Here is a 24581-nt window from a genome sequence, read left to right as displayed (position 1 = left end):
TGCTGTATACAACAGAGGGATTACAGTGGTGATGAGGGGGTAGAGCTATGCTGTGGCCTACTGGGATGTGCAATATGACTGCAAACAAGGAGGTATTTTAGGACTAGAAAGAGGTAAAAGAGCATGTTGGCATAGATAGGAGTATACAATGAAGTGAGGAGATGTCACAGTATCTAAACTCATTATCATTGCATGGCAGCAGAGAAGCAAGACCCACAGAGCCATATGAGAGACTGCACTGGACAGTACCAGAGCCAGACAACAGAAAGGCACAACAATATTTAGAAAACCAGGGCTGTAAAAGCTGCCAAGTCATTCTGCAGCTATTCAGTCCTATGAGGAGGCATGCTCTGGAATAGCCTTGATCAGAGCAGAGAGAAGCAGAATTACTTTTAAAAGGGGAGAGTTTCACAACAGTCTGACCAGTCTTTAGCAATGAGCAATTAGCTCCTCTGGGCACCCTGTCCATGGAAATCACATACAGAAAGACCTACAGGAAGCCGTTCTGACAGACACCAAAGGGCTGTCAGCTGGAACTGGCTTGGCCAAACTCAGAGATGCCCTGAGTTCTGCATCTCTGCTCTGGGACTGAACTGGCATCGCCTCCCCAGTATCCCTGTATCCCATAGCCACAAACCAGTCCCTTCCAACAGACCTGCCAGAGGGAGGAAATGCCCTTAATCCCAGTGCTGGTAAAACATTACTTCCATCATTTCTAGTTTCTAAACACAACGATTTTGTGCTTTTAAGGTGCAGCCACTCTGAAAGATTTATCTTCCAGAGCCCCTCATCAGTCTTTTTCCCTGAATGTCTGGTGTCCACATTTCACCAGAAGTTGCCTGGCTCTGCTCGCAATGCACTTTGTTGAGTTAGAGAGCTCAGCTGAGCCAGCCATCTTTATCTGTGTCATTAATAGCTCTGCAGAGAAAAATACAGTTGTGGGGTAGGGAACATACACATTTCGCTTTCATTTTCCACACTTGACACCTTTTCATTTTCAGAACCTTGTTCAAGCAAGGAAGATGAAAATAGAGTAGGAAAGACTCTTTTATTCATATCTCATCACCCATTTTATGCACCCATATGCTTTTCCCAATTGCTTCAAGGAATCCAGAACAAGCCCAACCTGCGGTATCTCCACTGTCTCCCCAGAAGATTCTTACTCTATGATCTTGCTAGTGATCCAGAAGTCATTGTAGAAATTTCTTTCTGCAGCCTCTCCCACTGCTGCTACTCGTGTTGCCCTCAGAATCCCACCCTCCATCTCAACCTCTTGCATACAACACTCAAGAGAATGATCACTGCCCATCACTACTTAGCCAAACCACTGTGGCCAAGATTAGAAAGACAGCATCTGCTCACTACTGATTATTTTTATCCCAATGATCCCTGATAGCTACACGGATTCCCACTAGACTTAAAACAGGGTTTGACAGGTTGCCCTAGTCAGCATATATGATGCACCTTTTACATCAGATCAGCACACCTGCCATTTGCCTTTAAATCAGTCCATTAGCTCATATGGCAGAGCTCCACGCTGCAGCTCCCAGTCTCCAGCCATGATGCTGGCCAAGAATGGGAGATCCACGATCACTAGGGTGTCACGCAAGTCTGCAGGGTGACAACAACCGCATTGAACTGCTGTAAATCTACCTCACAAGCCCTCTGTCTTTGCTCAAAGATCAGTCCCATTGGCATGGTCTCCAGTTATGCCAGTTTTCCCACAAAACAGCTTCATTTGTCAAATATCCAAGCCTCTGATAAGATTCTCCGGCATAGGTCACATCAGAAGACAGACCGTTCCTAATTGACTGAAGACACAATGCTTCTACACATAAAATTGGCTTTTTTTGATCTTCAAGCCCTTTTGGAAGCTCTTGCCTAATTTGTCGGCTTGTCACATTCCTCCCTAGGTATCTCTGTATTTCCAGTTGCAATTTCTTCCATTTGTTCTGCATGGATCCAAACCGTATGTAATTACTTCTTGCCTACACTTGAGATTCATGTGAGGAGCCAGCTCTTGCACCTGATGGGGGAACTGGAAGTCTTACCGCTGAATTCGAGAGCAGCAGGTTTAGGCCTAAGTGCCCTGGGAAGCTTCCCTCACTGTCATTTTCTCTTCTATTTTAATTCATCTGCAAGCTCCCAGGGGAGATGCTGGCCCCAAGGGGGAAGATTTCAGGATCCATCTTTCCACTCTCCTCTACCCTGACACTCCACCTTGCCCTTCTGCCATCTATATTTCAGCTAAGTACATCATATTTAAAATGTACTGAGGATGTAGCTACGTGGGAATTAAATTTGTTCCTGAAGTAACCCTATTAAATCCTCTGGGCTCCAGCAAAGACAACTTTGGTGCATTAGGTTCCCCCAATCCTTTTTGTTTTTTAAATACCTTGCAACTGATGAACATGGGCATTTACCTCAGCTTTTAATACTGCCCAGTTTCAACAGCTCCTTTATGTCTATACATGTCATTCTCTTCATTTGTGTCTTTTATCACCACTCTCTTTCTCTCATTAGCGTTTCCCTCTATCTCCTTCTTCCCATTTCTACCTTTTTTTCTCCCCCGCTTTGTCTCTTCAAAATTAAATATTGCCCAGCACTGCCCATGTGGGTGAAATGAATGCTAAGAGGGAAGGCTGCTGTGGAGACTGATTTTGAGCTGCCTCGCTGGGAGTCAATGAGGCATGGAGGGTTCATCTAGCTCCCAAAAAGCTGAAAGAAACCAGGGCATATCAGTGGCAGCTGAACACGCACTTCAGAGAAAAGAAAAGGGCCCGTCTCCGAGCACCTGCCTCAGCCTCTGAGAGACGCCACACAAACTGAGCCATAGGTGGCTGCTCTGGTAATTTAATGGGGTCTAATCCTGGGGTGGCTTTCCACAGCTCCTGCAGAGGAGAGGCTGCCGGATGGAGGCTCACAGAGCAGCAGGGAGCCTGCAGGGAGCAGCCAGCCTGCCCTGCTCCATCTATCCACTGAGCTATGAAACACAGCTGGTACCGGCCAGGCTACAAGGCTGCAGTGCAGAGAGAGGGAGCATCCTGCAGGTCAGGGGCTGACATTAACCCTGCCATTAAACTTCAGGGGAATATTAATTGTCATTGCTGACTGGACAATACCTAGACCCTTAAACTACACATGGGCAGACCCACCCCATCCAAATCTGCCCATAACATACCCACTAGGTGCAAATACTTCAGTTACCCCCTCACATTCCCCACATACCTCCTTACCACACAGTCAGACAGACCAGAACAACCCAAAATAGCCCCACAAACCTCTACATATGAGCAATAACAGATGTACACACTGCTTGCCTTCTTCAGCCCCCGTCTTCCTCCCACTCACACGCACCTTCTCTACCACTGCCTTCACACACTGTTGCCTCCTGCCTCTCTCTTACCATGTCAGTTGTGATCCTTGAAATATCTCTCCTCAACATGGGCTGGAGTGAGGGGATATCTTCTTGCAAAGGGCAAGATGCAAAATATCAGAACATCCTCTCTACTGCAGTTACTTCCCTTATATCTAATGAACACAGGCACCTACATCTGATATCAGTGCTATGGGTTGCTGAGGGTTAATGGTGACACAGACTTCTGGACTACTGCGTTACCTGACCGTAAGCACCAAAAGTGATTTATGCTATTATTTTCTTTGGGGGTTAATTAGGGGCTTGAGAAAGTAAAGGGCTGTCACTGTTAGACGGAATTGGTCTAGTGCAGCCAGAGGAGAGCAGTCCCTCACAGAGCTCTGCTAACATATCTTCGCCCTGAACACAAATACCTCCAGCTCCCACCCCTCAGTGTGGCAGATGGCCCTCCGCCCTGAACTCCAGCAGCCCTGTGAGTCTCGGCATAACCTCGGGGTATGCTGCTCTGCTGAGTCCTGCCATTTCCACCTGCAGCTTTCACATCCTTAATCCACTCTTACCTTCTCCTTTCCTAAACTTGCTAATAATGCCCAGCAATGGACAGGGAAAATTCACATGGCCTTCTCCCAGGGGCAAGGAGGAGATACCTCCTGCTTGGTACCTCTTGCCACTGAGAACTACCAGGGACTTCCTTGCTCCTGTTTTCCTTCCTCTAGCTGCCCAGGGCTCGCTGAGGCCTGAGAGCCAACACAGGCTGTGGCTGCCCCTACCTCTTTGCCCAGATCCTCACGAATAACTTGCTCAATCTCCTGCCTGGTGCTCTGCGGGGCCTGGCTGTGCAGCACTTTGAGGGTGCGAGTGTACTCCTCAGGTAGCAGGTAATCAAGCGCTCCCAGGTGCTGTCCCACTTTGATGAAGGTGCCTCTGTTGATGCAGCACAGGTCCCGGAGGCGCTCAGCAGAGCGCAGATGCACCTGCGGAGAGACCAGAACATCAGCCAAGCCCTTTTACTGTCTGTTACATGCACACATCCATATATATACACCTTTATATGTCCAGTATTCACACAGCCCAGGAATTTCCTTTCTTGATTTTGGGCATCATCACCTAATGTGTCAGCTAAATATTAGGACTCTGGCTTGATTTAGAGGGGCTGAACCAGACCGGGACAAGATGCTCCAGAGTATAAGGGGCTTCAACACTTGTTTGCACAGGCACCACGATCAGTGACAGCACATTACTTTTTGGCTCTGTCCACACTACCTCCTTACACAGAATAAGATGTCTAACCATGGAACAGCATTGGTTTGTCACTGTGCTCCACCGCTATGATGCACAGATTGGGAACCCTTGTCAACAGGCAAAAATCAGGACCAAAACCATGTATGTTAGACTCTTAGTATGAGTGCCGTGAATTAAAGCAAGAAAATGAGATACCATTCCAGAAACTTCCAGGAACTTGGAAGCAGAATCTGTTAAAAATCAAAACTACAGGTGTCTATTTGGCAGTGAGGACGACAGTACGCAGGCAGTCCTTCATCCTTCTCAGCTCACTGACACACCACAAGGGGAAATCACATCCCTTCAGTCCACCCAGGTCTTGGTCTTACTGTTTACATTGCCAGCAAAGTCTGCAGTGACAGTGGTTTTAGAAACTAAGGATTAGAAGACTTCCCAGCTTTGCTCACATTGGCCAAAATGCAGCCATCAAATTACAAAACCTATCACCAACCATTTGCCTGGCCTGGATTTCAGCTCCTGAGGTTCATTCCGCCTTTCAAGAACAGGCCAGCCACCACATCCTTCAGTGACAATGATTTATTCTGCCTTTATTACTCTCACTAGACAAACCTCCTGCCAAGGACACAGCTACACTCAATATTCTTTAATAAACTTCAGATAAGTTTACCCTGATACATTAATAAAATCTAAGCACATCAATGATGAAAAATAACTCCGCACCCATCTCCCATTAATGCCTGACACCTATCTGCATGGAGGCTCCTAAGTCCTCTCGCTTCTGTGTCAGAAGTCATTGAAGGTCAAATCCTGTATCTGCAGACCTCATCTGCCCAAGACCCTGTGGTGTCGGACTCCACCAAAAGCCTCAAAATATACGGCAGAAAGGAACACCACCACAAAGAACACCACACACACCCCATTCCGTGGCTATCTTTGACTTCTGTGCAAAGCAGTGCTGTGTCACATCATGGACAGGGCGAGTGTCTTGCACTGGGGAACATGTCAGGGGAAAGACTGGGTGCTGAGCTGCAAGTGCATGAAACACAGGCCTAGGGGAGTGTGAGGAGAAAGCCTAATGTGCAAGTCTCACACTTAGCATGTGAGACCTGACAGCTTGATGCGCACATACGCACGCGTGCACACACACTTTCCTAGGTGGGCACGCACGGGCAAGCATAACTTGTGCTAGGTGCGTGAGTTTCCCCCAGCGTATTGCCTGCTCAAAAGCACTCACGAATACATAGGCAGAAAATAACATCCACGAGCATACCTGAAGTCTCCCACATTATTGTGCTGCATTTTACACACCAACTCTAAAGCTCCTGCTGTAACAAGCAAGCCTCTGACCCGGCTGTTTCCCTGCTCCCCTCCCCTGTTGTGTGGCAGAGGCAAAAGCAGGCCAGAAGGGGACATGGAAAGGAAGCTGTGAAAGAGGATGAGAGAGCAAGAAAAGCAGGGAGGGAGTATCGGGATGAAAGAGAAAGGCAGCGGGAAGGAGGGAGCCAGAGCAGCTGGGTATTTTGTCACAGCATCAGGAGTGCAGCCCATTACAGGGAAACAGCTTTTATGCAGCTTCAGTACTCACACTCTGCCCGCTGCCTCCAGCCATGGGGGAACTCCTCCACCAGCAGCAATGGGGAAGGGGAGCAGTGGCCGGCCGCACTCCCCCAGGATAGCCCGGGATACTGGCAGGACACAGTGGCAAGGCTCCTTGCAGGTTTGTTCCAAAAAACCCAGCACTGAGCATGAGCCAGCACAGCACCCTGCAATCTCCTGCAGGCACAGCAGGAGCCCCTCAAATGACCCCAGCCTGCAGCACGGCCCAGGGCAGAGCGACAGCAACCCTGGGGCTGCAGCGCAGTGCTGTGCATGAGGCTGGGCAGCCAGCTCGGCATAGAGGTGCTGCCTCCAATGTACCTACCCATCCCACACAGATTGCCAAGGGAGATGGAAGAAACAGGATGGAAAACTCATAGCTGACAATGCAACTGGTTGTAGACACACTTGGATGCAGGGTACATCTCCATGTCGGTCACTGCTGAGAAGGAGGGAGAAATAGTCTCTCCTCTAGCACCAAGCGAGAGGAAATTTTGGCTCTTCCAAACATATCTACCCTGCAGAGAACCTGGTTGGCCTCATAGACACAGCAGTCCCAGCCAGGAGAGACAAGAGCATCCTTACAGAGGGTTCCAGGAACAAAACAGGACAAAACTCCCATGCACAGCATAGGGGGTCTCATGTTCTCACAACTGGCTTGGCTAAAACTCCCAAGAGACAGCTGCCCTGGCTGGCTGTCCAGACCAGGGAATGCCAGCTCCTGCCCCTGCTAGACAGACAGAAGATGACCAGACAACTTGTCTCAGAAGAAGGAAATCTATCTGTAGCCCTACATTTTACAAAACTCCAGTCCACGTTAGAGGCAGAAGTACAGTGAGAATGAGGCAGGACTGTGAATGCAGCTACCAAGGTCTCTTTTCTTACCAACCAGGTCAGGATTTTTAGCAGAAACATCTATAATTAATATCTATTAATTGCCTGGATCTCACCAAGCTAGGTCATGGTCCAGATGCAGCACTTGTTTCTCTGATAGATGACCTCTCCTCATCATAGGCAAAGCAAGAGTGTCACTTTCCTACAACTGTGTCCAATACTGCTGACAGGTTTCTGTCCTACCTTGGAGAAACTGCAGGGTAAATGGAAACCCATAGAATGGCTCAGAGCTTTTCTCTGAGGAATCTCACAAGATATTGCTCTTTGTTGCACAAGCAATACCTTGAAGACTCTTCTTATCAGGAAAAAGAGCTGGGAACAACAGCTGGTTAGACATGGACCTGCTTGTACCCATCACGCCTAGAAGCACACTGCAGAGAAAGGAAGCATTTCACGTACCGAGGATTACCAAGAATAAGCCTCCCTTGGGAAACACTTCAGATCACAAATGCTGTCTGAGTGTGTATATGGTTCTTCCCTCAGTCCACCTGGGCATCTCCTTCTGTCTCAAATCCCCTCCCCAAATTTCAGCAGGACAAATTCTCCATTGTCCCACAGGATGGCCAACAGACCATCTACCTAAGCCCTGCGTAGACTGGGATTAACATAGATTATTAAAATTGTTCCATACGGGCCACAGTGAAAGTTAACAACTGTCAGGTATGGAGAGGAGGCACCTCTGGAACGAAGCACACACTCAGCAAGTAGAGCTTTAATTTTTCCTTGATGTACAAGCAGAGCTGGCTTCTCAAGACATATTGATGCTTTTGAAGGAGCCTTTATTCACAAAGACCTTGGCAAAGAACTGCTCTTCAGAGCACCAGACATGCAGGTGTCACAAATTGGCAGATACTAATCTGGTCTTAAAAACAAAGGATTAATTTAGAAGGAAATAAATACCAAAGTTAAAATAGGCTCGTGAAAGCTTGACTATCTGCTGTCTGGTGACAGACCTGGTGACAAAAGGGCTCAGAAGAAAGGCCACTAAAGACAGTAAGGTATGTGGTGGAAGCCACTCGTATCAAAAATCCTTCAGAAAAGTCATTCCAGCCCTGAAGGGCATACTCATAGCTGGCAAAATGTGAAATGAGGATTAGGAATGCAGAGAGAAAATTTGAAATTCAATTAGTCAAAGACATAACAAACAAGTCACCACAAATTCCTGGTGATGAGTGCTGCCTCCAGGAACACTGCAAACATAGACATCTCACAAAGGACATCAGGCTGGATTTCACCCAGAGGACAGGGCTAGAAGGGCTGCTCCTCTTCCCACCTCCATACTGGACAGCACTCTTGTACAGGGGAGCAGGAACAGCTCCACACCACGTGGTGCCTGCTCGCATCCCACCTACTTCCAAACTGAGCAAGGGAAAGGAGGCGCATTCTCCTTCTGCAAGCAATTCCCTGAACAGAGCAGGATGCTGAAAAGAAGCCTGGCCATCACTGCTTACAATGGAGTTACACTCTCCTAGACAGTATTTCAAGGAAGATGTCTTCAGAAAATACCTTGAAAACTTCAATCATATAACAATTACAGATTAATTCAAAAAGTAGCTGAGATGCTAATAATCATAATAAAATGGTGATCGCACATTAAAACCATTAGCTTCCAGAGGACTGAAGGGGAACAAAAGTTACCCTGTTTTTAAGAAAAATCCAGAGTAATCTGGGGAATTATAGTCCTGCAAGCTTTTATTCTGTATCAATTAAATTAGTTGAGATAATAATTATAGAGTCCTAAAAATCATCTAGCGAAATGTGATATGACTGAAAACAGCCAACAGGAATTTTAAGAGGAAAAAAATCATTCTTCACCAGTCCGCTAAAATACTCTAAGCATGTTAATGCAACGGTCAATAGAAGAGAAAAGGGGGATATCTACTGGGACCTTCAAGTGGCTTTCAACAAACTCCCACACAAAGAGTGAAAAGAAAACTGAGTAATTATCGGAGAAGATGTGACATCACTTGCTCATTTTATCCCATTCCCAGCTCAGCATTCCCTCTCTGCAACACCAAGCCCAGCACTACAGACGTCAGTAGTGGGGGACTCTAGTTAGGACAAGGCTGCAACATTTAGTGATGTTTTTACCACAGCTTGATTTCAACCTGCTCTGAGCTCTTTTAGACAAGGTGATACTGCGGAAGCCTTGCCTACATTAGCACTTGCAATGTTGTTACATCCAGTGAGGCTGAACCAGCACTGGAAACACTGAGAAATGTGATGGAAAGGCAAACAGGTCTGGGTAGCACCCACAAGGCAGAAGGGTGCTAAATGAGGTGATACTGCAGAAGCCCTGTCCATGTTAGCACCTGCAATGTCATTACTTCCAGGGAGGCTGAACTAGCGCTGGAAATACTGAGAAATGTGATGAGAAGGCAAGCAGGTCCAGGTAGCACCCACAAGGCAGCAGGGGCTCTCTACTACAAATAGACTGACCCACATCACTGTCAAGAATAAAGAGCAGTGTCCCATTAAAACCTTTCTTACACCAAGATTTAATTTCCCTGCTAGTGATCTGGCAAAGGAGACAGTGGTGCAGTGACAAAAATTCCATGAGATGCAACAGAAATTATTCACCGCTATGGAAAAATAAGCCCTGCCAAGTCCCTACCAAAGATAAGTGAACAATCAATAGACTAGCAGCTCACCCTCAGCATAGATGGCTGCAAGGTTACACATATTGGAAGGTGCAATTTATCCTCCCTGCACACACTGATGGGTGCTCTAAATTAACTGTAGCCACCCAACACTTGCATCACATTGTTGTGGATGGCTCAGTGAAGGTACATGCTCAATGCACAGTGGGGGTCAGGAAAACCACGACAAGCTGTTTGACTGTGTAAAGAAAGGAAAAGAGAAAAACATTAAAAATATTAAAATGTCATTATTTAAACTGAAAGCACAACCTCACCTTGGATTCTGGACATCCCATCACAAAAAGAGGTACAGAAGAAAAAGAAGAGGGCAGAGAAGAACAAGGAAAAAATTATCATGGACTTGAAAAGAGTCTATGAAAAAAAGAGATCTGAAATGCTAGAGGACTGTTTAGATTAAAGGGAGCTGATGCATAAGAAAGAAGAGTTCTATGAAATAATAAAATATCCCATTCCTATTTCCAGCTCTCACAAAATGGCCAATAGTCGGGCATTCCACAAAGCAACAACCTTTTTAAAGTTTTTTTTACATGCCATTTTACACAGTACAGCATTAACCAGTGGCACTCACTGTCAGAGGACAAAGAAGCCAAGAGCTTAATGGACTTCAGAAAGACTTTAGACATTTATGATAAAACAACCATACCTGACTTTATATGGAGCTTTTCATCTCTACAAGTGCTTTTACAAAGCTCTTTACAAAACTCAGGATTGCTATCCCCCATTTTACAGACCCGTAAGAACATTACATGTAATAAAATGTCTAAAGGGCTTTAAACACTCTTGCTCAAGGCATCAAGAAAAAAAATTACCCTATTGATTGGCCACAGCGAGAGGCAGAATGCAAACAGGGTGCACCATCAAAATCTTTAAAGAACTTATTTGGTGTATCCAGCTCCTACATTGCAGTTAAATTGGTCACCCCTGCTGCTGCAGTTCAACCTGCTTCCAGGGGTCTTCTGTATTTACTAAATTACCTGCCATTGCAAGGACTTGGGACATTGGTGATGGACTCTTGCCTTCTTCCCATGGCACTGCAGAACTGCTGCTTATGGTCTTTCATATTAAGCCTTTGCGATGCTGGGAAGTATCTTGTGGCACACAGTCTGTGAGAGCGTCCCAGGCATATATGCTGTCAGCCACCCTGGATGAGACAGCTCTTCCAGGAATACCTGCAGCAGCAAGAGACTGGACTGGAAAAGCATGGCTGTCCCTTGGACTCCATACAGAGGGAAGAGAGGATGTCATCATACCTCTGTAGCGGGTATCCCCAAAACACAGTAAGTCAGGGAGGGAGAAAAGACATGTCAGAGAAGATAGGAAAGGAATCTGGTCCTTTTCCATCCCAAATCATGACAGGGCCATATGCGCACGACTGGTAAAACTACAGAACAGTTTTAGATGACCCAGGACAGCACAAACCGGAGAGGAACAAAAGGATGCCCACCTCATTTTAACACAGTGAGAGCCTGAAATCGAGTGTCAAGCCAAAAAATCTGTGAAGATGTTTAGGGAGGATGCAGGCTGGTGAAGTGACTAGGGTACTCGGGTGCTTTAAGAACAGCAATAGAAAACCTAGAACCTGTTACAATGACAGTGTACTTGTGTCTAAGGGGCCGTTATCTCCTCTTTCAACAAATTTGAATAAGCATACAGTTAATATAAACTACTATAGCCTTCATTACCACTATCAGCCTGGTAATCAAACTGACTGACAGCAGGGATGCTGCAGGGAGACACACAAATCCCTGGAATTGTTATTGCCTCCTTTTTGTATTATCCTTCCTGCCTACCTTTTACAACAGCTCGTTCCTAGGCACACCAGGTATTTCCCATTCAAATGCTTCCTTATACCAACACCATCTGATCATACTGCCGATCATGGACAGATCCCTGTCTTTGGAACTGGGATAACTCCTGGTGCAATGTACCTCACTAGGTAATAATTCATTATTTGTGTAAGTTATATATAACATTCCTAAAGATCTTCCTACGGGTCTCTGCCTGCCCACATGAGAGTAGGGCATTCCATATGTTCCCGTATTATCTTTTCAGATCTTTTTAGTCAGTTCCCCTTGGTGTAAATGCTGTCAAAAAGGCATCTCCCTAATTCTGTTGACTTCCGTAGCTCAAAATAGTCCAAGCAGAGATTGATATCCTTCAGAAATTCTGGCACAACAGTTGGTTGCCAGTGGGACAGGCAGACGTGAGAAAAACAGCTTTACAGCTTGCAAAGGATAAAAGAGAGAGATGATCCCCTAGACTAAAGCAATGTTACTTAGCTTCAAAGTTTCACAAACATGGCAACAAGGAGTCACACAACTAGCAAGATAGCCAGTGAACCCTGGATAAATGGAAGGATATACATAGGGACCCTGCATAAGGCAGCTGAAATCTGGTGTTGGTGCTGTGGCATTGTATCACCAGTGCTAAAGGCAGCTGAAATTAAAGCAAACACATTTCACGATTTGTGCAAAATTTCCCTGGAGATCACAAGGGACTTTTCCAAACCTAGGTCAGCCCATTTCACACCAAACAGACACACAAGCTTCCACCCTCCAAGCCATCAGGACTCTGAATTTCAACACACAAGCACACACAGATATTGACCTCCCCCCCATGATCTTCCCACTGATTCACAACATGGTTCCTCACAATCCGTACAGGTGACTAAGGGGTAGCCTAGCAACAAACCCTTAGCTTGAGATGCCACTTGGTTCAGGAAATATTTAGGCTGGGCTGAGGTCCATCTCTTCAGCCAGTCACTTCCCAAGCTGCTCTGAAAAGCAGGGAGCAGCATTGCTCAACCACAGCACAGAGCACCAGCAGTCACCTTGCTGAACCCTGCACTTGCTGGCTGGTGTATGCACAACCAGCACCGATTGCCTGCTCCGTGTTCCATCTTCATTTTGCTCCAAGCTCGGTCATTTGTGCTCTGATTATCTCTCATTACTGACGACCTTGCTGTAATGAGTTTTAATCTGCCTCGTATTAATTAGAAACATTTTCATTAGCCAGCTCAATTTTAGGTAAATAGCTAATAGAACCAACTGAGCTGCAATTAGTTATCTGTGGGGCAGTTCAGGAGAAAAATCAGAAGGGAGCAGCTGTTTCCCCTCTAGACACCTCTGTGATATAATGCACTATTCTGTCTAAGTCTCCTGAGTACGGAGACGAAGGAGCACAGGGAAGGGATGGTCGGAGACAAGGGGAAAATAACATGCTAAAATAACTGGGGTGTAGCACTTCTATAGCTACAGCATTACCTGTCTATTCTCCCCATTAACAGTTCCACATCCAACTGTTGAATATAGGAATTTGAGAGTCAAGCTGAGAGCTTTACACTTACAGACAGCACCTCCAGTGAACAAGGTTCTGCTCTTGAAGCTGCTTTGCCCTGTTACTCCACAACAGGTCCTTGACAGGCTCTAATTTGGGGTGTGTACACTTACATGAACGGTACTTACATGTGAGGATAAGATCAGACCAGATTTGCATGAGAAGGAAGGACCAGACCTATGTATACACAGATGTATAACACCTGCAAAGTCAGCAGGTTCTCAAAAGTGCCCTCAGTGTCTTGTTGTCCTGATAGGGCTACTATACAAAGAGCTCTGTCCTGCGCTTCATTGCAGAGCACCCACAGAGGACAGGATTCAACAGCATGGCTGCAGAAGGCACAGGGTTACAGAAGCTGCAGTGAAATTAGGCACGTGTCTCGATCCATTGATCACAGTGCCTGCAGCTCCTGTTCAGAGGCAGGTGATATGATAATAAATTTGACACGGCATCTCTCAAAATCTTGCTAACAAAATTAATTCAGCTCAGCTTGGATCAGACTATGTGGCATGACAATGAAAAAAAAAAACCTGAGGGCTGAAAGACACCATCTTATATGGCCTTGTCTTTAGCTGTAGTGGGGGACTCCCAACCATCAGTCCTATTAAGCCCTATTTTATTTGCTATTTCCAGTAGCTATAAAGAATAAGATCACCCAAGATGTGTGTTACATTCAGCAGCGTTCCCTAAACAGAAGCTGCTGACAGACCCTACAGAAACCGCACAGGCGATGATGCTGTGCAGTAAAAATGACCTTAAGGGAGAACACCCCCCCGGACAGCTATGTCCAGGTAAGGAGACCCTGGGAAGACAGTAGCATGTGAGGGAATAGCATCAGTAGGAAATGAGGGCTGGTCCTGGGCCATGGGGAGGGTGGGGGGAAGAGCTCAAACAAGGCCACATTAGGAATTAGCTCTCACTGAAGCTCATGCAGTTATGGCTATGCATAGGGAGGCTTCACACTGGGGAGAGAGGTGTAGGGATGGCCTCTTCACTTAAAGAAAGGTCTGAAGTTCCAGATAGAGAAAGCAAAACAAACAAGGAAGAGTACATCAGGAGCCACTGCGAGACAGATGAACCGGTATGGTATGAAAGAGAAAAATTTTTGTGGTGTGTCCTCAATAATAAAATGCGATTCTTCCAAGAAGGCTGACCTGGTAACATTTTCTAATTAAACAAGAGGTCAGACACTGTAAACAAGAAAGGAAACATACAGGGTGTTACTAGGGTTAGTGAAGAGGTGGAAGACGAGATGAAACGAGTACCAAAGGAATCTGTTCAATACTGAATATTCTTGGACTTCAAAGCAAAGTGAAGGATCCTAGCAGCACAGATGAGGATGGACATCTGACAGCCTGATCCCTTAGTCCCCACACCCCACCCTGCAATAAAATGGAGCTGGAAAAGTCACGGACCCCACAGGAAACACTGACAGACAGAAGATACACTGAAAGACACACTGAAAGATGAGGTTTATCAGGATCGATGGCCCAAGAACTGAAGGAAAGATGGAGAAAGCTCAGCTAAGTCTCATCTACTTCAACAGCTGAGGGTCAAGACAGGGTAGCTTCACACAGTCTGCTCTCCTAGTGTGGGTGTGCAGGGAAGAAGGAAGCACAAAGGCAGCCGTTGCAGCTGGAGGGGAGAAATCATCACATCCACTTTGTCAACGCCGAAGAATTTGGGCTGACATTTTTTTCTTCCCCAACAGTCAAATCCCACCCTACCAGCTGCACGTCACAGCTGACCTCCAGTCAGGACCTATCTGAGTCAACGTCAGACTATTAAACCATGCAACAGCAGCTTCTCCCTCCTTGTACATATGCAACTTCTCCCCTGGCAGGTCACTCCAATGGCCAGGGAAGCAGAGTAAGTGGGCTCCCTCTCTTACAGCCACGCAGACAAGCACCAGCATTGAGCTTGGTTACAGAATCCAGAAGGAAGGGTTTCCATTGCAATCTCTCTAGAGATCTCAATACAGCCCCTTACCAAACTGAGAGGCAGATTCCTTTCCCCTTCTTTAATCTGAGAAGCTCTGACCTTTAAAGAACAGACCCTTCCCACAGGAACAGGATGCCTGAAGAGGAGAGACACGGTAACACATGAAATACCTAGAAGTGATTAAATTAGATTGACGAAGAAGTCAGGAAAGATAACAACCATGGATTATGCTGTCAATTCCAAAAACCTGCAGTGACTGTCATAGCCCCATATCCAACAGATAGAGAGAGGCTGTGGTGCCAGTAAGTCACCATCAATGGCAAAGTGCAGTTCTACTTTTAAAAGTGCCTATGTTGAAAAAGAACCCAAAACTCAAGAAATGTCCCCTTGTCACTCAGCAGGTCTGTTCCCTTCTAAGTACCAGAGTTGCTGACCTCAGTGAAAAAAAAAATATATAAATTACTGCAGCTTTTTCATCCAGTTAACATCACACAGCTCCACACCAAGAAAGGCAGCCAGTGTCTATTAGCATCCCAGCAATGTCACCACTGTGGGAGAGTGAGCTGGTGTCTCTTTTGATTCATACACAATCAATAGACTTGTTAAACTGCAATTAGAAGGTCAGATCCTTCCTTGCAGCCACTCTTGTGCTTCCTCATTGAAAACAGTAGTTTTATGCAGGTGCCAATGGAAGCATAAGCAATGGGCTTATGGGGATGTCCGTGAAGGTAGCATTTGGTCTACTGAATCCTTACAGGTGCTAGGAACACAAGCAACAGATATAACCTATATTAGCTTTGAGTGTGTCACTTTAAAATAGCATGAGATAGCAGTTTAATAAAGAAAAACGTGAATATTTGACATGGCACTAAACTGAGATGAACAAAAGGAGAGCCCAGGTGAAGCCATGTGTTGGTTATTCATTATCCAGAGTAGATTACTTTTGTTCCCACAATAAGCAGAAAGAATTACCTCCAGCAGTACCAGAGGCAATTTTCATTATTGCAGCTGGTATCACAATGAACAATATTGTATATGTCTCTCCTGCACTTGGCTGTGGCTCACCAAGGTTGTGAAGGGAATAAAACTGAGATCATCTTTATATACAATTACGTGTTCAACATTTTGCCCTTTCCATTGCCAGTTGTTGAGTCTTCCCTCTCATCTAAGAGATGAATGAGCATCCACGAGGCAGGGGTGCTGCATTTGTAAATGTCAAACATATTGTAAGAACCTAGAGTAAAACAGTCAGTTAAGCTGTTGGATGTCTGGTCTCATTCTAATTTTAAGAAAACGGAGTGTCCCTCCACCTACAGACTCACTGTCAGCCATTACTTTATTTACGAAGAAGTGGGTGCAACAGGAAACATCATCAATGTATGGAGAGCTGGGCACACAGCCAAGAAGAAAAGCAGCAGAAAGCCTCCACCGCCAGGTTACCTGTTCCATCCAGGATCAACGTAGCTACTCAATATTTAAGAGTGGTTCAGCCTAGGACATTATAAAATAGATTTCTGTACAATTGCCTGTGAAGGAACATCCCTACCCTTATCCCCCATCCTTCCAAAGAAGCAATTACAAATAGCAGGAAATGGGCTTTATCAAGCAGAAATCTGGGGTGGATTTTATCTTCATTTAAAAGACACTGATTACCATAAATCACCTATGCACGTATCTCAAGGGGCAGGGTAAGGGAAGCCTGGTCCATCACTACCCAGTTACAACCTCCTTGTGGAGAAAACTGCAAATCAGGCAGCACTTGCCACAATTTGAAAAAGAATGTACCATATAGGAGGCCAGGTTTCAGTCTGAAACTCTCATAAACAAAAGTCAAGGCTCCTTTGTCAAAAGGGGGAGAATCTGGTATAAGAGGCTAACATGGGACAAGAAAAAACGAAGATGACGCTGCACTGGAGATAATAGGCAAGAGGCAATCTCCATCAACAGGCTAGTCAAAGATAAATGATTTCTAACCTTGGCTAGAAGGTAAATAGTAAACTCAAGACAAAAGGCTTATCACAAAGGCAATCAGCACAAAACCTGACAGAAAAAATCATACTGACAAAGATCCTCCAAACAATCAGACCTTGCTGGCAAAATACAGTCACTGCAGATAGTCCCAAAGACAAAATTTGCATGCCAAAAAGGCCCATAGAGAATCAACACTACACAAGATGGACATGAAGCAAAGCAATGAAATCAGATGCTATTAATTCAAAAGTAATGCTATCTGTGACTTCTAGCCTCAAATATTTAATATTAAAGCACTTACACACTCCATACAGAGATACAAAGATCCCATGAAGAAGGATGAAGTCACAGTGAAACTGGGAGTTGACATTAGCAGGCAGGAGAAGATGGAAAATGGGATAAACGTGGTCTTGATTCAGTTTCTGGAAAAGAGTGGAGCTTCACTGTTCTCCCATTATGGAGATCAAGGCACGAAGCGGGGTTGTGCGTTGATCACCACTGAAGATTTGTTCCTTTCCTGGGCAGGGACAGAGTGCTGCATGTACAAGCACTTGGCTGGAGGTGGTAGGACAGGACTCCAGTCCCAACTAAACAGATCCTTTACCAAGACCCTACTGCCTGACGACTTGAGTGAGACAGCAAAGGCGGCAAAGCAGAGAATGTGAACAGGCCTCCTCCAGGAGCTTCTTTAAATCTAGGCCTTCTCCAGGAATTTCTTTAAATCTGTATTATGCCTATTCTGAAGACTAAAATAGGCTCCTTTTTAACCATGTGCTCATCAGCACCTGGGATGCATAGCATCCAATAGTAGCCAGTCAACTATGAGATAGACATCTAACTGCCTCTTTAGGAGCACAATTGCCAAGACTACATGAATTGCTGTCCAGACAACACATACATTGGGTGAGCTTCTAAACACAGCCATGAGTAATCCAGATATTTCAAACTCCTCCTCCCCTGGACTTTGACAGACCACTTCAGGCACAGGGAGGCAGGGTGCCTTAATCACTTCCACAACAGGAAGGCAGTCATCTATGGGCCAAATCACAACAGTCCCCAGAGAGCACTCCACAAGAATAATTTTGGGCAGGTAGTCTGCAAATTCCAGGGGGACACAGAGAGAGAGAACATCATTGGCTACTTAAAACTCCACCAGCACATCAGATCTGACCTCCCTGACACAGGGAATCCTTAGTGGCAATAAAGTAGTCCAGATAATGATTTTGTGTCTTGTTCTAAAATCCATCAAAGCCACAAGTCCAGCATTCCTCACTTCCAAGCCTTCATGATGCTGCTCAACCATGACACAAACAGAAGACATTGGTCCAACACCAACCATGAAGACCTCCCCTCCATATGGCAATGCCCAGATTCAAGCTCATTTTGGCATATGGTATTGGGAAACCAAAAGCTCAGGAAAAGCAAGCTTGGAAACCCACTCTATACTCTAGTTCTGGTTTTGCAAATCCCCCATCTCCAACTAAATATGTGTTGGCTTACAGAGAAGCACATGTTTCTAGCAGTTATACGGAGCTGTTAGATTTTACTATTCAGTTGCCTGGAAGAAGAAAAAGAAATCTCCTCTGTTGCCCTATTAATCTGTCATAACAAGATTCTTCATAATTAATTTGTCCCTAACAGTTGCTTTGTAATGGTAGCGAGAGAATATTTCAGGAATGGCAATTACCTCCGGTGTCAAAATGATGAGGAAAACAAATGTTCAACCATCAACAAAATGCAGTGCCTTTTCCACTCCCACCCGATGGTGGGTGACAGCACTGCACATCAGAATTACAGTGCAGTTAATTACTAGGCATGTTGCAATTGAGAATTCATTTCCCCTCTTGAGATTAAATTTGTTGAGCAACGCAGGTGGAAGGAGAGGCACCTGCCATTGGGACAGGGGTTGTGTGGGGAAGTGGTCTTACCTACACATTGCTGCTGCTTTAATTTACTACACTTATCTCCAACAATTATAAGCTATGAACACTGTTTAAAGGAACTTTTCTTCATTAGCTACACACACATCCCACCATTTCAAAGACGTTGCAAAGGGACAGAGCTTGACTTCTTTGTTGTTGCTTTATTTAAATTTAGTATCCTTCAAAAAAAAAATCACATTTTTCAATACTAATATGAAATATAATGGGCTTCTAGGCTGTTTGTAAATGGAAGAGTTCCCTGGGCTGTGAGCTCATTTGATTTCAGCCTGCTACAGAATCTAACATCTGACTGTTTCTGGAGTGAGATTTCCAGGAATGAAGCTAAAATACACACAGCGTGGGGCTCATCTTTCCAGATGAGGACCAAGCTCTGCCAAAGCTGGGAATCATACTCCAGAAAGGAACTGGGAAGGGGAAACCTGCTGGCTTGGCTGCTATCAACACAGGTGTGCAAAGCCGCAGGCTGGGAGAGCTGTCCTGTCTGGGGCTGGCAATGAATCCACCCAGCACTTGCTACCCTAGAATCAAAACCATAGTTTAAAAGAATCAAACATCACCCTTACTCCTGGTACAAACTCGGCCCCTAACCTGTGTCTTTTGGGGCCAGTGGAGGTTGAGGAAAGTTGCGGTGGGTCTATCCCTGCTGGTCAGGGAGGCAGGAGCTGGTATAGCTCTTGGCAACCCTTCACATGCATCAGGTTGCAGAAACCCCTTGTCTTCAAGCACACAACCTAGTACAAGCACCAGCTCAGAGTGAGGAAAGCACAGTACCAGCTAACAGCCTTGCTGTTTCTCACCTTCCATCACTCAGGAGCCATCATTTCATTATAAAAATGTTCCCCAGTCAAGGATCACCATCCCATATATTGGCAGCAAGTAACTCCCAATTCAGACTGCCACACCAAAACAGCTTACTGCAAAAAATAGAAGCAGGGAAGCTGTCCAGGAGAGAAAGAGGAGAGACAGAACAGGTGATACCAGGGCATTGCAGACATCAAACATCTCCTGCTGGGCTCTGGAAATGCCCAACTGTGCTGCCTGACTATGAATACAAAGGAAAGGGCCCAAGAAAGGAAAGTGTATCTTCCCTACTTCTCTTCACACAACAGTTCTACGATAACCAAATGGAAGCGCAAAGCCTGCTGCCCTTCAGCAACCCTGCAAAAACCAACTTGTGTTCAGAGTAACCCTACAATAACAAACAGGCTGTACAGTTACAGAGTTCACAGGCAACTGAAAACAAGTACATTTTCAAGCAGAGACTGCAGGGGCAGTAAAGACATTTTAGGAGCTAGCTGTTTTCAAAAAGCAACTCTGCTAGTGACCTTTTCAGTGAATTTACCTCTAAACTCAGCAAAACTGGCAAGACAGTAAAGGGATCCAGGCTTAGCAAGAGGCATTTCACAAAGCACTGTGCATGTGTGTATATGTGCAGGCTCACACGCAGATTCATCATTAAAGTGGAGCTAGGAACAGAATGGAGGCTGTATAAAGATGACCCTTGTCACTATGTTTATCTGCTCCCTGTGGGCCCCTTCCAAGTCACATCAGCTCAGTACACTGACAAAAACAAGTTGTTACTGGTGTCAGACCTGCCAAGATGATGCTGCTGCAGAGAAAGGAACAGCAAGCTGCTCTGAATGGTGCACCATCAGCAGAATTTGCAGCTACTGACACGGGACTCTCAAGTCAAAAAAGAAACAAGAAAAAAAAAAAAAAGAGGGGAAAAAAAAAAGCAATCCCAAACCAGTTCTATGGGACCAAAAGTAGGCTTAACTAGGTTAGCAGTGAATGGGATTACCATCTTGGATTCACTCCTCCAAAGCCATCTTCGAACTTTTGACTCTGTCTTGGAAGTGGTTACTTCAACAGAAGCACTCATATCTGAACACACAGGCACAGGTCTACAGGCAGACAGATGTGCCTGTCCAGATGTGCAAAAATGCAGAATATGCTCACATCAGCAGATTCCTAGTCAGGGCACCTGAACACCCTAGTACATAAAGGGGTAGCTTCCAAACTTGGCATTGAACTTCACATTTTGTTTTATTCCTAGACTAAATCAGCAACTGCTCCAACTGAAGAGAAACAGCTTCCTTTCTTCCTAATTCCCAGGGCTTCCTCAGCCTGGCTGAGTCCTGCCTCATCCTGGGGCACCAGATGGAGCAAGAGAGACACCTTTCCCTCAAGTATGCAAACGACCCCCCCACACACATAAGTAAAAGGGTTTGCCTGGAACCCACTAAGATGCCTTCAACATTGCCAAGAATTCCAGAAAAGGGTTTGCAAGACACCACTCACCACAGCAATTCCCTCAACGCTGCCTTAACAGACTAAATGAAGACACTGGCTTGACAGGTAAGGTAATTGTGTGCTACCCTCCAGCACATTCTTTTATCAGTTACACTTTGGGGAGAATGTGATAAGGTCACTGGTTTAGCAGAGCAAATCTACAGTATTCAGTCCTACTCTGAAATTCCAGCTCGGCCTGATACATGAAATACTCTCTGCACGCCATGCTAGTCTTCTCACTCCTGTTTTTACATCTCTGTACTCCTAATTTGGGGTCCTTCACTTTTGTGTTTTGGTGTTTCACTGCAAGCTGACTATAGCAAACTTAGGAAGGGGAACAGAATCCACACTATGGGTCTTGTTAAGGACTCAAAGGACAAACAAAACATTTGAGCAGCCCGGTTTGCCATAACAAGTACTGATATGTCCCTATCCCCAAATGAATATTATTTTCCTAGTCTCAGATAAGATTATTTCAGTTCTCAAGCCAGTTGTCTTCCTATTCTTAAAACAGGGAAAGCATCAGCTACCTGTCAGCTCTATTGATTTTACAGGTGGCCTCCAACAACCAAGCCATATAAACTGGCCAGTAGTTCAAGGCTACATAGTCCTTCATTAAGAAAATATCCTTGATTAGAGCCTGATCCAAAGTCAATTGGACCAGGCTTAAGTTACTTACAGTGGTATCATAAGCAATTCCCACTTTTTGTTTCCCCTTCCCTCTTTACAGAGACATTCAACCCTCTAAGAAATCCTACATTCATATCTATTTCCACCGCTCGCATCCAGGGTGAAAATTCAGGCAAATAAATAAATCTCAACCATGAGCTCTTCAGAGAAGATACCATCTCTTGCCATATGTCTTGGCTTTGCACTGCTGAGTGTTCATTTCACACTGAGACTCGAGGCGTAGTCCAAACACTAAATAAAAGATTATTTCTTCACTTTCCATTTGCTCTTTTTATAGTGCTCCTCATGGTGCAGGCTCCTTGTAGCCTACATCCTTCAAGGGCTTCCTAATGGTTTCCTCACTGTACCGGTTGAGATGTTCTTCAGATACTCCTCTGGCTATTATACCTCCTCCGCAGCTCTAAGGAAGCAAAGTAATGAGGTCTTCAGGGATTCAAATTAAAAGGGATAGCCCCACCTGGAGGAGAGAAGGCTGAACGTTCCCAAGGCACACAGTTTCACTTCTGCTGGAGAGGTGCAAGAAAGATGCAGCACTCCATCAGAGTGCTGTGCCTGGCACCTCACGCCCTTGCTCCTGGAGTGAAGCACTTCAGGGACAAAGGTGCACAGTCAGGGAAAAAGGCGCAATAAATGAGACGCTGCCTCTCTCCCCTCACTTCTCTCCTTCTTCCTCTTCAAAAAATGCCACAGTGAGATGGCTTGTTTCTCTGAATATATCACTGCAGAGGTCTGAAGAACATCTTGTTTCATAGGCACACATTCCCAAAAAAATGGACCTTCCTGATGCTCCAAAATTAAAACCTAGAGATGCTATGGCCACAATGTTCAGCTGACACCACTCTAGAAAGCAGGAGGAAAAGGAAGTGTCTTATAATTATAAGATTTATTTTACAGCTTGTTACGTGTTTTCAGTGCAAAGCTTTCATGCTTTATGTGTTGGCAGGAAGTTTGCTAGACAGCAGCGCTCAAATGTAGTCATCAAGCCACCAGCTGGCCCTGCTAGTAGCTTTTTTAGACTGCATTAGTGTCGACCATGCCTTTTAGATGAAGAGATATCCTGGGGAGTACATAATAGGGCAACCAAACATGATCAGCTCAGGGACTGTAGATGGGCTGTGAAGCTCTTCACCTCTGTATTACTGGTTCCCATTTAGCTTGGTGACAGAAAGTCACTGCCACCTAATGGCTATTCCATGTCTCATAGACAAGTTAATGTGCTTCTCTAGTTCACCACAGGCTGAAGCACAAGCAAAAAGAGCCACCACCACACGCACTGGCTGTGGTGCAGAACAGCCTACCACTCCCCATATACAGGCACCTTTTTGAAGGAACTCAATGGAGAGCCCCTGGGGATTTCTCTCTGCAGCTGCAGTCCATTTCCATCATGAAAAAGCTGGTTTAGGACATTGCTTCCTATTATTTAAGGCACATAGTGCTACTGAATCATGAGAAAAGTCCAAAGACATGGGCTATTTCATTGGTCTGAACTATCCAGAAACTGTGGGTTATTTTTTAAAAACACACGTACACATACACCCACTCATTTTCTTTCCAGGATCCTTCAGCTGGGCAACTTCACTGTGAGATGCAGCTCATTTTGAAAACACCCACCCCACCATAAGAAGCAAACACAACAACCGCCAGGAAAAGCCTCCAAGGACCAAGAAACCATATCTGTGTAATGATGGCACAAGGTTACACCTTCCAAATATTTGCCCAGATACTGACAGCCCAATAACCAGGAGTTTGAATGAGGAGAACATCCTCATTCTGCTCTCAAAAGGAGGAAAGTTAATTAACCTCCCCAAATGGCTTCTCCCTGACAAAGCAATTCTGTAGCCAACAAAGTTAATTCAAGAATGGATTCCCACTGTCTCCGGAGACACCTTGAGCACAGATCCCTTCTCTCCTTGCTGTCTCCTATCCATTAAAAAACCAAACCTGTATCCACATTCACAGCAGTAACCTTTTATCTTACAGAGGAAAATGACAAAAAAATGCCCTGCTCAGGATTTTCAAGAGTGGCCACTTGTGTGGAAATCTGCAAGATGACCAACCCATTGCAATCTTCTTACTACACTGACAACAACTCAGAAACCCATTGATGCCAGCCCTTAAACAAATTGCATGTTGTGCAATACCTCCTGACTGACAGCAGGATCAACAGAACGCCAGCAATAAGGAAGTGTCAACCAAAACATCCAGGTGCTACGATGAGAGGCACACGGGAAATGTCACAGGGTAGGCTGACTGCAGACTGAGCAGACAAATACTCAAGGAGGCAGAAGAATGTCAGAGAAATGCAACTCTCTACAGAATAAAATGGTTTGCTGAGAAAGCAATAGATAAGGAAATGGCACTGAGCAGGCTGCCTGCCTTCCTCCTCTGACCCAGTACAAGCAGGGGCAGAAATGGGAAGAAATACCCAAGTTTACATGTGCAAAGATGGCCAGAATAATTGAATGCAACAAACGTGAAATGAAGAAATCTATCTCCCCTAATGTGCCTGACACCAGCCCTACAGACATCTGATGTCTTGGGGCTAACCATGACTACCACTAGCCTTGACATCAGTACACTGGCATTATCATCACAGGCAGAAAAAGGGCAGACACCCCAGGAAAGGGTCCTTCACTCAGG

The 24581-nt window shown here is 45.3% G+C and overlaps 1 protein-coding gene across 2 annotated transcripts in view; it reads right to left on the bottom strand.

The window, feature by feature from the left end:
- Window positions 1-24581, bottom strand: part of ADCK1 (aarF domain containing kinase 1) — a 78135-nt gene that overhangs the window by 42927 nt on the left and 10627 nt on the right. Inside the window, exon 4 of one of the 2 annotated variants that reach the window (XM_040601509.1) lies at window positions 4147-4350. The exons of the other annotated variant lie outside the window; for it this stretch is intronic. Within the exon in view, the coding sequence (XP_040457443.1) occupies window positions 4147-4350 (204 nt within the window). The remainder of the gene's footprint in view (window positions 1-4146; window positions 4351-24581) is intronic. 2 annotated transcript variants of the gene reach the window in all.

This window comes from Falco naumanni, chromosome 7 (assembly GCF_017639655.2).
Source record: "Falco naumanni isolate bFalNau1 chromosome 7, bFalNau1.pat, whole genome shotgun sequence".
Taxonomy (NCBI): Eukaryota; Metazoa; Chordata; class Aves; order Falconiformes; family Falconidae; genus Falco; species Falco naumanni.
Note: the sequence above shows the minus strand (reverse complement) of the source record. Positions and strands in the feature narration are given on the sequence as shown.